The 16,944-nt window shown below is 34.8% G+C and overlaps 1 protein-coding gene across 8 annotated transcripts in view; it reads left to right on the top strand.

Annotated features, from left to right (window-relative positions):
* LOC143229505 (uncharacterized) overlaps positions 1-16,944 on the top strand; it is a 70,263-nt gene extending 53,319 nt beyond the window's left edge. For all 8 annotated transcript variants that reach the window (XM_076461941.1, XM_076461937.1, XM_076461935.1 and 5 more), the window contains 3 exons: positions 553-691; positions 8,734-8,795; positions 14,249-16,944. In XM_076461941.1, coding sequence (XP_076318056.1) covers positions 553-691; positions 8,734-8,795; positions 14,249-14,749 — 702 coding nt within the window. In that variant the 3' untranslated portion in view covers positions 14,750-16,944. The remainder of the gene's footprint in view (positions 1-552; positions 692-8,733; positions 8,796-14,248) is intronic.

Genomic DNA, 16,944 nt, shown 5'->3' with positions numbered 1-16,944 from the left:
CAAAGACTAGTGTGTTAACCGTCAGTCCAGTTGGAAGACCACTCGACTAACGTGTGACAGGTATCAAATTAAAATCAAGGACCAGTAAATATGTTGAAAATATACACTACCATAGCAGCAAGGACAAATTGAAAACTGTTTTATTTCATAGCAGAGAAAGAAAGACATTTAAAAATGTGCTTGTTGACATAATCTAGATGGTGGTTGTCTTGTTTAATTTAATGTATGAGTTATATAGTTGTTACTTTGTTAACTTTTTGATAAAGAATTCTTCGTTGTCCATTCAAGTTTACTCCAAACATTATTAGTCTAAAAGTGGGTTTCGTACGCTGTGTGTAAGCTGATTTTATAAACAAAGAGTTAACATTGTTTGTTCGTTTCGCATTAAATATTAGCATATTTTTAATGTGTGACATTAGCGTTTTGGTAGAAAAAAACAAAAAGGATAAAATCTAGGATCTCAACAACGATAAATATTGTATTAAGATATAGAATTAAGTTGTCTCTATTTGCACATTATTAAAATAGCGCTTTTATTTCATTTCCTTCCAGGACAGCGAAGAAGAAAGACAAGCAAATAATAACTTTGGAGTTTGCAGGGAGTGGGAGAGAATCGAGTATTTACCCTTTGATCTCAGTAATATAGCTCAACAACTAAAGGTGGAGCTGCTGAAGCTTTGTTCCAGTGCAGGTTCGTTATAGATATGACTTTCCTTTTTGCTGAAATATACAGCAAAATAGATACTATATGAAAACATACGATTATTATTAACATCAGGATAGGTGAATGACATTTGAACAATCAGTAACTATCCAATGTTAAGAATAAAACTCGCAGTTTAGACCAGAGTTGGCTAATTGGCGATTTCGGTTCTTGCTCCACAAACATTATTATTTTAAGTTTTACCTATCAACTAAAAAAAAACATGTTTAAAGAAACATATTTAAAAAATAAGTATTACCACTGTGAGCCTCTCTTGGCATCGTAAGCTCATAAACAACTGTCAGCTCTATATTAAGGAAATTCGACTCTTCTTTTAGACGTCTTTAAGATAACTAAAAAATATATCAAAATTTTAAAGTTGTTATCACAGGCAGCGAGTGTTTAACACTAAATCAGATTAATACGCTTCTTATCACGAGGCCTGGCATGGCCAAGCGCGATAGGCGCGCGACTCGTAATCCGAGGGTCGCGGTTTCGCGCCCGCGTCGCGCTAAACATGCTCGCCCTCCCAGCCGTGGGGGCGTATAATGTTTCGGTCAATCCCACAATTCGTTGGTAAAAGAATAGCCCAAGAGTTGGCGGTGGGTGGTGATGACTAGCTGCCTTCCCTCTAGTCTTACACTGCTAAATTAGGGACGGCTAGCACAGATAGCTCTGAAGTAGCTTTGTGCGAAATTCCAAAACAAACAAAACAATTCTTATCACGATAGTCTTATTCTACTTCCTAAAACTACATTAAAACGATAACTTATAATTTTTCGTGTTTCCTAAAACTAGATTAAAATATCTTTTTTCGTCACGACAACTTTCTATGGTTCCTAAAGTTAGATTAAAACATTGTTTATCGTTACAATAATTTGTCGTTTTTCCTGGCCCGGTATGGCCAGATGGTTAAGGCACTCGACTCGTAATTCGAGGGTAGCGGGTTCAAATCCCCGTCACACCAAACATGTTCGACCTTTCAATCGTGGGGGCGTTAAAATGACGATCAATCCCACTATTCGTTGGTAAAAGAGTAGTTCAAGAGTTGGCGATGGGTGGTGATGACTAGCTGCCTTCCCTCTAATCTTACACTGCTCAATTAGGGACGGCTAGCGCAGATAGCCCTCGTGTAGGTTTGCGCGAAATTCAAAAGACAAACAAACAAACGTTTCTCCTGAAACTAGATTAAAATACTTTCTAATCATCGTAATTTATTCTGCGCGATAAACAAAATAAATTGACTTGCTCATTATGATAATTTATTCTGCTATATAAATTACTCAGTATACGTTCTCGTCATAGTAATTTTTTTCTGTTTGCTAAACTAGTATAACATTATTTTGTAACACAATAATTTTGTCTTGCTATTTTGGAAGCAAGTTATTTGAAAATTTATTTTTTGAGTGTATATAATATGTTACATGTTGTATATTAACTAATATTTGTTCTTATAGTTGTATATGCACGTTTAACCAGCTTATTTCTCAACAGTAACCATTAGTCCTTTCTAACCACATGTAAGTCTATCTAGTTGCACGTAAATCGTCGATCACATTCTACTTTTATGTTAAACAATAGCCATCTTCAAATTATACGTTGAATACTATATCTCTTTCAAGTTGTTTGTTAAGCAATAAATAAACCTTGATTTCCACACGTTTTGCGTATAGTATTTCAGTTCTGTGAGTCATTATTCTATACACTGCTACAATTAGGCATAATATGTATATATATATATATATATATGATATTCCATAGACTGACAGGATTTATTCTGGAGTGTAATTTTCTGATTGGTTGGATACCAACCAGTCGCAGTTTAAACTATCAATAGATGATAAAACTCTGGTGCAATTCATTATAATATAATAAATAAAGGCTATCTCATAGCACTTACTCTTTTACTCACTGTTTCTTTAATTCTAATGCTAATATTTGTATATAGATAGATAACCAGTGAAGGGTGATATAGATGTGGGCGTGTGGGTGTTTTCTTATAGCAGAGCCACATCGGGCTATCTGCTGAGCCCACCGAGGGGAATTGAACTCTGATTTTAACGTTGCAAATCCGTAGACATACCGCTGTACTAGCGGGGGAGGCATAAATGTGGGACGTGGCACCCTAGGATCTTTTCAATTAGTGCAGCGTTTTATGTTTAATTTATTTTTGTTTCGGGTTGTTTTTTTTTAAGTTATAACAAACTAATATATAAATATAAGCAGTAATTTTCCCTCTGTTGATAGTATGTATATATATCTATAATTAGATACCGTGTGTTTAAGAAAAAAACATCACCAGGTTCTAGTTTTCTGCGCTGGTGATGAATTGCTTGCTCTTACCTAATGTAAACGTTGGATTTCGTGAAAGTTAATTCACATGAATAAATAAATATTTTTAAAGAAGAAAATACGTGTACGAATTTTAATTAATCGTTTCACTTTTATCCTGTGGCTGATGTGCCATTAGACAGTCTAACATGAGCCTCGTCTTACAGTGCACAATATATATATATACATTTTATATATATTGTCAGTGTTTACTGATTTGACTATTACCTTCTTTCGAAACAAAAACAAATCGCTAGAGACGGAGAAACATATTGGTAAATACCACTATGTAGAGACTTTTAATACACTGTAATACTTTGTAACGCATGAACACGTGCTCAATTATTACTGACATTATGTAGAAGAAATGTAAAAATCAAAGTAATTGTTTATGGGACGCTTACGTATGGAGAAGCCGTGAACTAATCATCGCTTGTTGGTTAACTATAGGATATTTAATGATGCACTGCTGCTTAGGGCTCACGAATCTTTATTTTAGACTAATTTACTTTTTATCTCCATAGTAACTTTCACACACTGAGCTTGTAATTTGTAATGAAATACTTACTTTGGAATTCTGAATCCAGAGGGAATTGAAGACACATTTGACATTTTACACAGATAACATTTCTAGATTACGACTTTAATTTGCAAAGCAAAAAAAAAAAAAAAATGCTGTCTGTCTATACTATAATTTTTGTGTTAATTTTAATCTGCTTATATTATAATTTTTGGAAAAGTTTTGGTTCTGTTATAAAACCTTTAATGTAATTTTTTATCTTAAAGCTCACATGAACTGTGTTATAGTTCGGACTTTAAAAGTAACTTAACCATAGAGTAAATTTATAACGTGGTCTGTACTATACTTTTAATTTTAGAATTCATCTAATAATAACAAATTCTTGTTACAGTTGTGTGTTGCAAATCACAAAGAATACAATGTTTTTTATTCTAACAATAACTTAACTACAAATACTTCGATTTCTTACTTTGAAAGTCACTTGACAATAAAATATTTGTCATTTATGTTTAATACTAGTTTTTATTTTAACTTGTCTACTCGACGAATTTCATTTTCAAAATGTAATGTTCCTCCCAGTGACTCAGCGATAAATCTGAAATATTATAATGCTAAAAACGAGGTTTTGATGCCCATGGTTGGCACAGCACAGATAGCTTATTGTTTACTTCTGCGCTTAACTAAAAGTAAACAAACAAATATAAACTAATGTTGTAGAAAAATAGTTAAGTCGGTTTAAAAAGTTCAATTTCTCAGGAATAGAATATTATCTCAAATAATTATGTAATAGGATATACAGTGTTAATCGTACCTTTATAAAAATGACTGTATACGCTAATGAAGTGGAGTGGCACCGAGGAAGCGAGCTGTGACGTAGAAGGGCGCCATGATTAGCACCTATGTATATGATTCATGAATAATTCTCAATTGTTTAACAGTACAATATCGTCGTGGAGTGACTTTTGGCTGGTGGCCAATAAAAAGCCTTCCGAACAAAAGAAGAGATTTTCATAGAGTGAGGTTATACGATGGAGAGTTAAATGAAACATTATAAAGAAGGGAACTTTCAGTGTTTTCCATGAAAGTGTAAAAAACAAAAAACAACAGAGCGTTTCGGATAGCAACGACATCAAAAAAAGAAAAGCATCTATGAAGAATCCAGTATATCTCATGGTGCCATTAAAAAGTTAATAATTAACAATAGGAAGTTGACAACAGCTCACTAACCAAGAGCTCATGATTGTCCACCAACATGTCGAAATCAGCAGCTGTTTTCATTTATGAGAAGGAAGACCGAAGAGCCTAGAATCATTATAGTCCTATTCGACAAGTCCTCCACAAATAGTTCGTAATTTCACCCTCCTTAAATGTGGTCTTCGAAGCTGGCGTCAGTGTATAGTACAAAGTCTATGGCATCTGTTTCAAGATAAGTAATCTAAGATTAACCTCGCCATCTTCGCACATGCGTACTACAATGGAAACTGTGGTGTTGAGAAATTTTGCGTCATCATGACCATCAGATTTCGCACGACGGAGAAGGTATTTCCAAGAATACCGTTTTGATAGCTCGAGTTCACCTATCATGAACATTTCGCTACAAATAGTTTGAACTACATTCAGAACGTCAGACTCAAGAACAGTCACGTGACTATATAATTGGTATTATTATGTCAAAATGAAAGGAACGCTGACAAGTATATTTTGTTCATTTCTTTTGAATTTTGCGAAAAGCTACACGAGAGCTATCTGCGCTAGCCGTACCTAATTTTGCAGTGTAAGGTTAGAGGGAAGGCAGCTAGTCATCATGTGGTTAGAAAACTTGAAAGTAGACTAGAAATTGAGGGAAGCAAGAAACTAGAGCATTAAAAACCTTATGGTTAATTGCCATTTTGATTGTTGTGTAACTAAACCTTTCCATAAACTGACATGTAAAGTTAAGTAAATTTATCAAATAATTTTTCACGTAGAGAAAACTCCTTTATAGAAAGAAATTTGTGATTAAAATGGATAATTCTGTGTATTGTAAGAATCGATAACGTGTGTAATAAAGATGGTAGCATTAACCAACAAGATAAATCGCGATTTTAAATTTTATCATTTTATCATGATAACCACAAAATTGTAAAAATAAATAAAAATAATTTCATTGAAAACAAGTTAGGTTCACGTGTCTGCAAGTTAAAAAGTCACAACTGAACATTTTCGGGCACTTGTAACATTCTTTTCATCACACTGTTTGTTAAGTAGTTTACTTCACAGTATAGTTTGTTCATAGATTCAATAAGAGAACAGTCATACAGTGACCTGTTTTTGTTTGTTTGTTTTTTAATTTCGCACAAAGCTACACGAGAGCTATCTGCGCTAGCCGTACCTAATTTTGCAGTGTAAGACTAGAGGGAAGGCAACTAGTCATCACCACCCACCGTCAACTCTTGGGCTACTCTTTTACCAAATAATAGTGGGATTGACCGTCACATCATAACGCCCCCACGCCTGAAAGGGCCAGCATGTTTGGTGCGACGGGAAGTCTCACTTAGTACAGTAGATGGATTGTACAATTTACGTTCAAATTCAACCCTTTGTTGATAGGGAGAATTCAGCCATAGAATAATAGATTAATTTCATTATTATCAAATTAAAAAAAAACTTCTAAGGCACTGATTGAATGCTAAGAAAACGATTATTTAAGCAATAAATAACGCATTAAACAATCTTTATTCATCACCCAGATATTTTTTTAACTTTAAGTATTTTTAGATTAATAAGTTTTCTGTGACCAACACTTTCTGCTAAATTTAAAGATAACAGTAATTACTAGATGAACACTTCTGAAACGTAAAGGTTATGTTCCCGTTACTTTAATTTTCAGCATCGTTAATAACAATTATCCAGGCTGAATGAATAACATATTTCAACGGGTCAAAATAAGATCACTGTGGCTGAACAAACTATATATGAAGCACCTATTTTAGCTTGATGTTTACGTCTGTAATATCATATTATAACACACTAATAACCCAACATTACAGATTTCAGAGAAAGAATCATAAGCCTCCTTTAAAAGATCTTTATATAACCATGACCAATTTTATCACTAGGCCTACATCTGGTTATATAAAACAATGTTTTACTTTCATTCAACTTATTAACATGGCCAAGTGTGTTAAGGCGTTCGACTCGTAATCCGAGGGTCGCGGGTTCGAATCTCGGTCGCGCCAAACATCCTCGCCCTTTCAGCCGTGGGGGCGTTCAAATGTGACGGCCAATCCCACTATTCGTTGGTAAAAGAGTAGCCCAAGAGTTGTTGGTTGGTGGTTGGTAGTGATGACCAGCTGCCTTCCCTCTAGTCTTACACTGCTAGGTTAGGGACGGCTAGCGCAGATAGCCGTCGAGTAGCTTTGCGCGAAATTCAAAACAAACAAACCTATTATCATTCGTGATAATCGATTTTCTACAGTTATAAGGCTAGAGTTATTTTTAACACTGCGTGGAATGTTGCTTTATATTGGCTCTTCGTTAAGCACAAAGCTACAAAATGAACTACCTGTGCTGTGCCCACCACGGGTATTGAAACCCTGTATTTAACGTTATAAACTGTCAGACTTATCGCTGAGCCATTGGGGGGGGGAGTAAAAAGTACAGGTGAATAATTTTGTATAATGAAACTTTATAATCAGGTACTAACGTATGGACTATAGTTTCATGTGGGTGGATATGTCATGTTTTACCTTGTACACATTATAGTTCATTACATCCAAAAGTATTTTGATTGCATAAAATGCTATTTATAAGCTTCATATGAATTTGAACACGAAGTTTCTGTAAATTCGAGTAAAATGAACCAAACTTTCGTAACTCTTATATGTTTCCTTATATTCTTATATCAAATAGACGTCTTTTTATTTTTTCTCCATAGTTACCAATTAACTGTTATAGATACAAGGGCAAGAAGAAAAAATTGTAAGATTACTTTGAGTTTGCTTAGGGGCAGATTATATTTCCGTTATTGAAAAAAATGTTGTACTGTTCGTTTTTGTTCAAAGATATGTCGCGTGTGTATTACTGAAAAAAAACAACAACAAACAAAACCAATAGAACTTTTCTGTGTTTACTTACAGGCAGATCGTGCATGTATCATTACAAGAAATATGTAGCGTGTTTGCTTATTGGCAGCCTACGATTGTATGCTATGAGAAGATAGCTTATTATAGTACTTGCTTTGAGGCACAACTCATGCTGTAACCATGTAAAAATGTGGTGTGACCCTAGATAGTGAGACTTATTGAAGAAGCTGTTAGTAAGTGCCCTAAGCAAAGAGCTTATGAATGTATGTATATACATATATATTTTGCAATGATGATAATCTGGATTTACAGCAATATAATTAGATCCAGAACGTAAAATATAATGCACAAGTAGATCTAGACATTTCGAAATCCACCCATATTGAACAGTAACACACAGGTATGTATACTTCAGGACTTGATTATTACGCATCATTATACAATGAGATAAAATTATTATTCTTTACGTCATGCTCCCACTTCTCAGTGGCAAGTCTGAAGATTTATAGTGCTAAACCTCAGGTTCTGGGACCCTGGGCACAGCACAGGAAACTGTACAGCTTTGGGCTTAACAACAAACGAACTGTACATCCGTATAGCTCAATAGCAAAATGATCAGAAATATATATAGAGAAATTTAATTAAAGTAAATGGCTGCCCTAAGAAATTAAGAATCAGTTGGTGAATGTCATCATTTGGAAATCATGGCTATGTAAAGTGTTAACATGATAATTAGAACCTAGCCATTCACAAAACACCTGGTGAATTTGGAACTAGCCAAACGTTTTCCATACTCGTATAACTCTTCGGAAAAGCTGCATTTTTCAAGGAGAAAGGCCAAACTGATAGCATTTAATCTGAACATTGTCGTTATGGTTTGTTTGTAGTTTAGCGCAAAGCTAAAGAATGGTCTATCTGTGTTCTGCCTACCACAGGTATTGAAACCCGGTTTCTAGCTTGGTAAGTCCGTATACATACCGCTCTGTCTTCTTATGGAAGTAAATACCGAAGACTCAATAGATCTAGATTATTAAATATTAGTTCTATCTATGCAGTTAAAATGTACATTTCATTATATTTTTGTATCATTATATATGTCTTTGGTTTCATTTCAGACGTTTCTGTGTGCAGTAGTAATGGCTCCAGTTCACCAGAACAACCCCAAAAAATATATCAGGTAAAAACTTGGGACGTTCAAATAAACAGTGATTTCTAACAAATGTTTCGGCTTGAAAGGTTTTAATAGTCAAAAATTGTTAACAGTATTTATAAATAAGTTGAAATATTTCTGTACATAACAATTAAGGTTTATCCCATTTCAATTATTCTAACGATTTTAGTTTTATTTGTTCTCATTGTCTCATCCTGTTACTATGCTTGAAATGGTATGTTAATATGACTCATTAATTGTAAATCAGTAACGTAAAACAGCTTTTGAGGCAATTAAAAAAAAAAAAGAGTTCACAATGAATCAATTACACGTAAGTATCTTGTGTTTATCTTACGCCTTCGTTGAAACGAAGATAATATAAGACGAGATCTATATCTTAATTTATGTCCATTATCATGAACCTTACGCAAAACCATATTACATAAAGGATAATAGAGGTGAATGTATGTATATATTGTTTTCATATGCAGAAACGGCTTTTGGTCCTTAAAATTTTTTAGCAAAGAGAAACATATGTGTCATAAAGCTATAGAAGAATTCAGACAGCAGCTGTTGAAACGTCTGTGACAGCCGCTATAGGTTGTAAATAACATGAAGCATCTTAACACGACACGCTGACGCTTACTGAACTATAAGTAGAAGCTTTCTAGAAATGTCTCTTTATTTTTTTCAGAGTAGTACGATAAGATAATTCAGATATGTAAAATAAAATACATATTAATGTTTACAAGCTCCATAAAATAAAAACAAATTTTTGTATATTAATACAGACGAAATATGAGAATAAAATGTACACGCATCTAGCTCACAGGAAACATTACTTTTCGTTATCTATTTGCACTCTTGTGGGATATTTCATGTCGAAGTGATTTCTTCATACAGTGCGTTTGTGCGCATGTTTTCGCTTTTGCGAAAAGCTTCATCTTGGGATACTTATTCTTTGTTAACCACGGGGAATCAAACCCCGGATTTCAGCGTCAGGGCCGTAACCCTACCACAGACACACTGGGAGACTCTCTAGAACCACAGACCATGTCGAAAGATCCGACAAAAAATGTTGGCAAATTAAGAGGAGTTCTGACAAGATGTATCTGAGGATCTGATAATAAGTTGAGTCAGAACTTCAACTTATACCAGTAGTTTAACAAGTTTTGACAAGATATGTTCGAAGAGTAACGTGAGATCTCGGCAAAATATGTTCACAAATTAATGAAAAATCTGAGTTACCTGAGTAACAGAATTCTTCAGAAGGAACTGAAGAAACTGGACACAAATACACAATGACCAACGTATAATATGCACAAACACAGCACGTGTTCTTGCTTAAGGTGTTCACTTTCACTGGATCATAAGCTATTTTTCTCTACATATTGATTAAATCTTACTTTATTAAAGTAGATCAGTAACATTACAGTTACCCCAAATGACAGGCATTATCCACGTGACTGATAAGACTTAAGGGACTTTCTATCCTCATGACATCATCTGACCTACCATTGGAGGTTTGGCTTGGTTTGTTTTGAATTTCGTGCAAAGGTACACGAGTGCTATCTGCGCTAGCCGTTCCTAATTTAGCAGTGTAAGGCTAGAAGGAAGGCAGCTAGTCTCACCGCCAACTCTTGAGCTACTCTTTTACTAACGAATAGTGAAACTGACCGTCACTTTATAACGCTCCCACGACTGAAAGGGCGAGCATGTTTGGTGTGACGGGGATTCGAACCCGCGACCCTCAGATTACGAGTTGAGTGCCTTAACCACCTGGCCATGCCGGGCCTATTACTGAAGACCATTGCTGCAGACAGCCAGACCTCCCATAGGCAGACGGGGTATTATCTCAAAGGAAAGACAGAGAAACAAAGGTAGCTAAAACAAAAGCAACTTAGCAGCTTTCCTAGCCAAGTTATGTGAAAACTGCAGATATAAAAAATAACTGCGAAATTTTGGAAAATTCTGTAGTAAAACAATAAAGTAGTAAATGCATGATAAGCCTGAATGCCAGAAATTGCCATTACTACCTCCTAGATGAGAAATGTCATTAAGATAAAAAGGTTCATAATAAAGTTCATGTTTTCAGATATCATCATCAAAGCTCTATACCTCTGTTACAACCTTTTCAAAGTTGAAAAAATGTTTTTGGAACAATTTTTACATTCAAAATGCATTATACTTTTAAAACATTTGAAGTTGAATTTAATCTTAAATGCCCAAAGACTTCTAGAGCTGTCATTAGTCGTTTTAATCTTAATTAAAGTATTGAAAACTTTGACACCAAATGTATATTTTAATTCAGATTTCCAAATATTTCTGTATATTTTTAGACAGATTTCACCTTTTTTCAAGAACACAAAGATGCTGTCTCATTACTGTTCCACGTTGCGAAATTATGCCACTTTATGATTTCGCGAGTAAACGTTTTTCTTCAGTTTTGCCAAGTACATGAAGAAGCTTTTAGTGAATTACTATTGCCTCTTATATGAATTGGTAGAATTCCATTTATATATATATGTGCATACACTGCTTATTGGATCTCTTTGGATATATAGCTCAAGCAAATAATTAATTACTCTTCATAAAAAAGAGGCCTTATGTTATGCCACAAACGTGTTTCGCGCCTCTGTATTTGGTTTATGGTGAATTCCAAACATTTCAACAGTACAATGCTACCAAGAATAGACGTGATGGCTGTAGGACTGTATGTCAAATTCCTTTGAGGGGATGGATATTTATATAGTGAGATTTTTGAAGAGTATAGAACCAAAGAACACAACGTTTTAAAGAGAGGCCTTAATATTGTCCAAGGGAGTTGAAAAGTTCGCATAGTAGAGCATTCAAAATTGTACTGGGCTCTGAAATCACATCCCAATGCCCTCATCTACAAAGTGAATTCTATATCCTACAAAACCATTCCAGTAAAACTGGGTATACTTCCTGGTACTTTTAATTGTTTGTTTTGAATTAAGCACAAAGCTACACAATGGGCTATCTGTGTTCTGCCCACCACGGGTATCGAAACCCGGTTTTTAGTGTGTAAGTCCGCAGACATACCACTGTGCCACTGGGGAGCGATACTTTTAATACGGCAATAAACACGTCAAAGAAGATTCAAAAGATTTCAGCCATGCCCGGAAATGAATGAATGTTTTTTGTGAAAAAGAAAAATTACAGGAATCTTCTCCTATAAATATCTTTCAATTCCACTAGTCTTTTGTGGCTTTAATCTACGAAACACATTCTTCAAAGCCAGTTTTCGCATACAGTGGATGGACTGTAGAAAATATTCAAAGGTGTGGAATAAAGTTGACCTTGTAAATTTTAATTATTTTCAGAAGCTCTGGTGGCAGAGAAAATAGTTTTAAAGGCAGCAAATGGCATAGCATAACGTTTTGGTACAGTTCAACTGTCCCATCATTTAATGTAAAGTAAAACTATTAATAAATAATTTTGAAAACTCTAAACTTTCAATAGCACATTAGATGATAACAAACGTACGGTAAAAGCGTTCCATATTCTCTTGGTAGAAAGTGTTGCATTTGTGCCATGCATTAGTTCTCCCACTTTAGTTAATAAGTATTTTTTCTTTCAAAATGTCTGTATGTTCTTTCAGTTAAGTTTGACAAGTAAACATATAAGTGTTTCCTTGTTTTAGCTCTGTTTGGAACTTTGTTCTCTAATTCGCAATTAGCCATAGTTTCTTGCAGGAAAGATAGATAATTGTCTTTACTGTCAACAAACGGAATAATGGCCTGTGGCTGCCACGTCCTTGCACTTAGATCATAGTGAACAAAGGATATGCGTGCAAAGAGGAGTCGTGTTAAAACCTGGCTTTGTAAATATTAGTGTTTTGTGTTTAAAGCCTGGTTTCTTTCTGTAGAAATAACTTAAACTTTTATGAACCGTTTTAACATTTTTTAAACTCACCTTTTAGTAAAAGTTAACTTCTATTTACTTAGATTTTATTATTTTAGGCACTTGGATTTTGCTTAATTTATTAGAGTTCGTTTTATTTTACATTTTCACTTGATAAGAGAAATCTATTAAATATTTCTCCAAGCCTTTCTTATCAGTTCAAAACACCCATCACAAACACTTGCCCTTGTTGTTGTTTTTTGGTGAGCTTAACCGTATTTATATGTTAATAAAATTGTTTGTGAACCATCTGCGCTTTAACCCCTTCTTCGTAACGAATTCAGAGTTAAGAGAGAAACACAAACATACTCTGTAATGTGATACTCATCGAACTTTCGGTTAGCATGCCCTTTCTATTCTGCGGGAAATCATGTGGCAAATAAATAAACAAACACATATTTCAATTAATTTGTCAAGTATATTCACGAATAAAATTAAATCTGAATAAGGAACATAACCGTCAAGGGTTTAGCTTCTGGATCAAAACCTTTTGAGGTGCCAAGTAACTTTCTATGGTTTGTTCTAAGAATTGTATGAAAATATAACAAAGTAGAGATAATAGCCCACCTTATATCACGATTACAACTTTCATCGATCATGTTGATTTGATAGCATAAGATATATTTGCTTCTAAATGAGAAAGTGAATCGACATAATTTTACATTCACACATAATGATGTTTTGAGGCGGTTTAGTACTCAGTTTCCAGTTACAGTTTGATTAAGAACTAGATTATGTTATGTAGCTTAATAGTATGAATGGTCGTTGTAAGGGCAGTCTGTGTGAAATAGTGTGTATATAATTGTGGTACAAAAGTTATAAACTGAGTGCTTAAGTAAAGAGTGCTCTGGACAAGCATTTAATGCTCTGTGGAAATGAATGGACGTGTGATGAAATACCACACCATGTATTAAAATCTGTAAGTTTCAATAGTGAAAGTAAAGTTAAAATATGATTAATGATCGCCTTGAATGTCATGTAAATTATAATACATTGCCCTTTTCAAAACAAAGGTTAATACTTGACTAACGGAAATTAATGGTGATGGCATGAGTGATTTTAAGCTTTGAAAGTTGACAAAGTGTAAAAATATTCCAAGTAATGTTTACAAAAGGATAGGCAAGATGCTGCATACATTTACTAAACGTTTCTGGTAAGTTAAGATAGTTTGTTGTAAGCCTGTATATTATTTCTAAATTGTAAATAATTAGAAGTGTTGCCATCGATATGTTGTCATCTAATAATAAACATGAAATACAGTTTATGAAAATGTATATATAATGGTTCGTATTGCAAACGTGTTATGGTATAATTTCATGAATCAAAATACTTTGCAAAAGAATGACACAAGTAACATGTTACATTTGACATATCGCTTACAACTCACCTTAATGTTAAAATGAGGAGAAAAGCATGAATATTTAATCAAATTATTCTCTATTGGGATTTAAAGAAATAATTCTGTACACACACACAAGTATTTTACGTTGATTTGTTCATATTCATTTTATAAGAGTCACAAAACATAGACCTAAACTGTATTGTTTTTCTAGGTTTATGGTCAGCCCATCATAGACATAAAAGATGAAGTCAATGAACCTTGTGAGTCTCCGTCTTCCACTCACGCACATACATTTTCAACTCAGGTTACGAGTCCAAAGCTGTCGGTAAGGCGGAATTCCGATGGTCAACAGTCTCTCTCAGGACAGGATGTATATAACGCACCGGAATATAAAGATGCGGAACAGCTAACGCTCGCTTTAAAAGTCCCAGAAAAACAATGGAGGGCAAACTTTTCTACTCTGTGCTCTGAAAATTCTTTAATAGAAGATAGTTCCTACATATCTGGACCAAGCAACATATCTCAGAATGACACGAGTAAAAAAAGTGAATATTCAAAATCCGAAGATTTTATTACGACGTTTAAAAATAGAGACGTTGGCTCCAACATCCTGTCTTCAACAAAAGCTGTAGATTTCAAACTTGATCTTTATCAAAAACAACCAGGAAAAGAAAGGATTCACTACCAAACGAACAATTTGGCGACGAAATGAAAAATGTAGACGCGTTTTCGCCAAACTTAAACACAGATCATGACGATTCTATTTGTAAGCTCACAACAGGTGTTACCAAGTCGACTGATTTTTCCGGTAAAACTGATACAAACATAGATGGTTCGTTAACTGAAAAAACAGCTGAATGCCACGTTCCAGAGCTAAAGAAATCAAAAGAATCTCATTCAGATCCGGATGAAGAAGAAATGATACTTCGTGCCGCTCCTTTTCTTCGAGGCGAAAGTCCAGTAATACGATCAAGAAGTCCTCGGAAGCTAAAGAAAGAAACATCTCGTGAAAAATCTACGAATGAATCAGAAGGATATCTCCCAGACTCCAAGAGTAGGAGTATTTTGACCCACGCTTCCAAAGAGGGTCCTCCGAGTGTCAAAAACTTAATTGAAAAGTACAACCGTAAAGTCAAAGATAGTCAACAAATTGTCCAACCTCCATCACCCCGTGGGGATGGTGAAATGCATTGCTGGCCTCAAATGCCTGAAGTTACCCAAACAAAACAGTTTAATGAATTACAACAATTTACTTTAGATCCTGAATATAATCGTACTATCAGTGGACCTGCACAATTTATTCCGTCTTTGAGTCCGGCATCTAGGGCAAGAGCAGCAGCTCTGCTGAAGGCCAAAGAAGACTTTATAACTCAAGCTGGTAGTATATCTTTAAAAGCTAATATGTTCCACGGAAAAGCTAAAGATGTGTCGTCAACATATGATCAAGGAAAGGAAAGTAGGAAAGATGAAAATGGTAATTGTTCCAATAGATGGGAATCCATGTCATCTACTGGAGATGACAGTCACTCCGTAAGTTCAGTGAAGTCAACTGACTCTATGAATGAGATGTTATTTAAATCAGAAGAAAAGTGTCAAGAATTAAGATCGACAAATCAAGGATCATCAGAAGTTTCCGGTCAAGCTTCTGATAAAAGAAGTGTCTGCACTATTTCTGTCACTGATTCTTCAGCCAGTCTGGAGGATGAAGCTTCTACTTCAAAAAGTACAGCCAATATAAAAATACGCAAGCCAAAGAAGAAAAAAGACCAGTCTGCTATTGGTGCTTTGTGTCGGCAAAGTTTAACGGTAACCTTGGAAACCCAAGCTGGTATTTTACCCTCTGAAGCTCTGCAGGTGGATGCTTCCAAAGGACATTCCTCTAATGTAAATCCTATTAGTCCAAATCCTATAGCAAATTCAGGGAATCAAGAACGACCAAAAGGGTGGCTCTCTAAAAACATTTTCAAGCCCAAATAGTCCTCATTCTTTCACGTTTGCTCTAGTCCATTGCCTTGTGCGAATTATTTAGTTACTTTCTGTCCTTTCATACTTCGCGTGCTAAAAACATGACAGCGAATAAATTTACCAACGCACATTTTAGGCTTCTGTAAGTACATTATCAGCCAATCTCATATTCATTATAAAGCAAGAGTGTAGCTGAATTTGTAATATGTTGATTTTTCCAGAAATAAATCTCAAAAGTTAGTAAAACAGAGTAATTTATAAAACCTTAAACTATTTCGTTGTTCAAATTCAACTTCGTTCACATTAAAACTTAAAATATTAACGGTGGCATGAAATGTACACACACACAAATGTAAACACTCAAAATAATTGTAATACTTCATGTAAGTAATGTTAAATCACTTTTTTTGTTGTTGTAAGAAACAGCTACACGACGACAGGCTGAGCATTTTCCACCGTGGATATGGTTTATTTTGTTTTGAATTTTGCACAAAGCTACGCGAGGGCTATCTGCGCTAGCCGTCCCTAATTTAGTAATGTAAGAGTAGAGGGAAGGCAGCGAGTCATCACCATCCACCGTTAACTCTTGGGCTACTCTTTTACCAACGAATACTGGGATTGACAGGTCACATGATAACGCCCCCACGACTGAAAGGGCATGTTTGGTATGATGGGGATTCGAACCCGCGACCCTCGGATTACGAGTCTAGTGCCTTAACCACCTGGTCATGCCGGGCCTTTTCACAGTGGGAAATTAAACCTTTGATTCTAACGCTTAAGTCCGTAAACTTCCGTTAACTCACTGTGTACATTTGTTTGGTAATATCAAGCATCATAATTTTGATCTTTTAACAGAATAATATTTCCAACTGTTGTAGAAAATGTATTTATAACAATACAACAGTTTATACATCTAAATAAATTTAAGCTTTATGAGCAATA

This window comes from Tachypleus tridentatus, chromosome 10 (genome assembly GCF_004210375.1).
Source record: "Tachypleus tridentatus isolate NWPU-2018 chromosome 10, ASM421037v1, whole genome shotgun sequence".
NCBI classification, from domain to species: Eukaryota; Metazoa; Arthropoda; class Merostomata; order Xiphosura; family Limulidae; genus Tachypleus; species Tachypleus tridentatus.
This window is presented reverse-complemented; position numbering and strand designations above follow the sequence as displayed.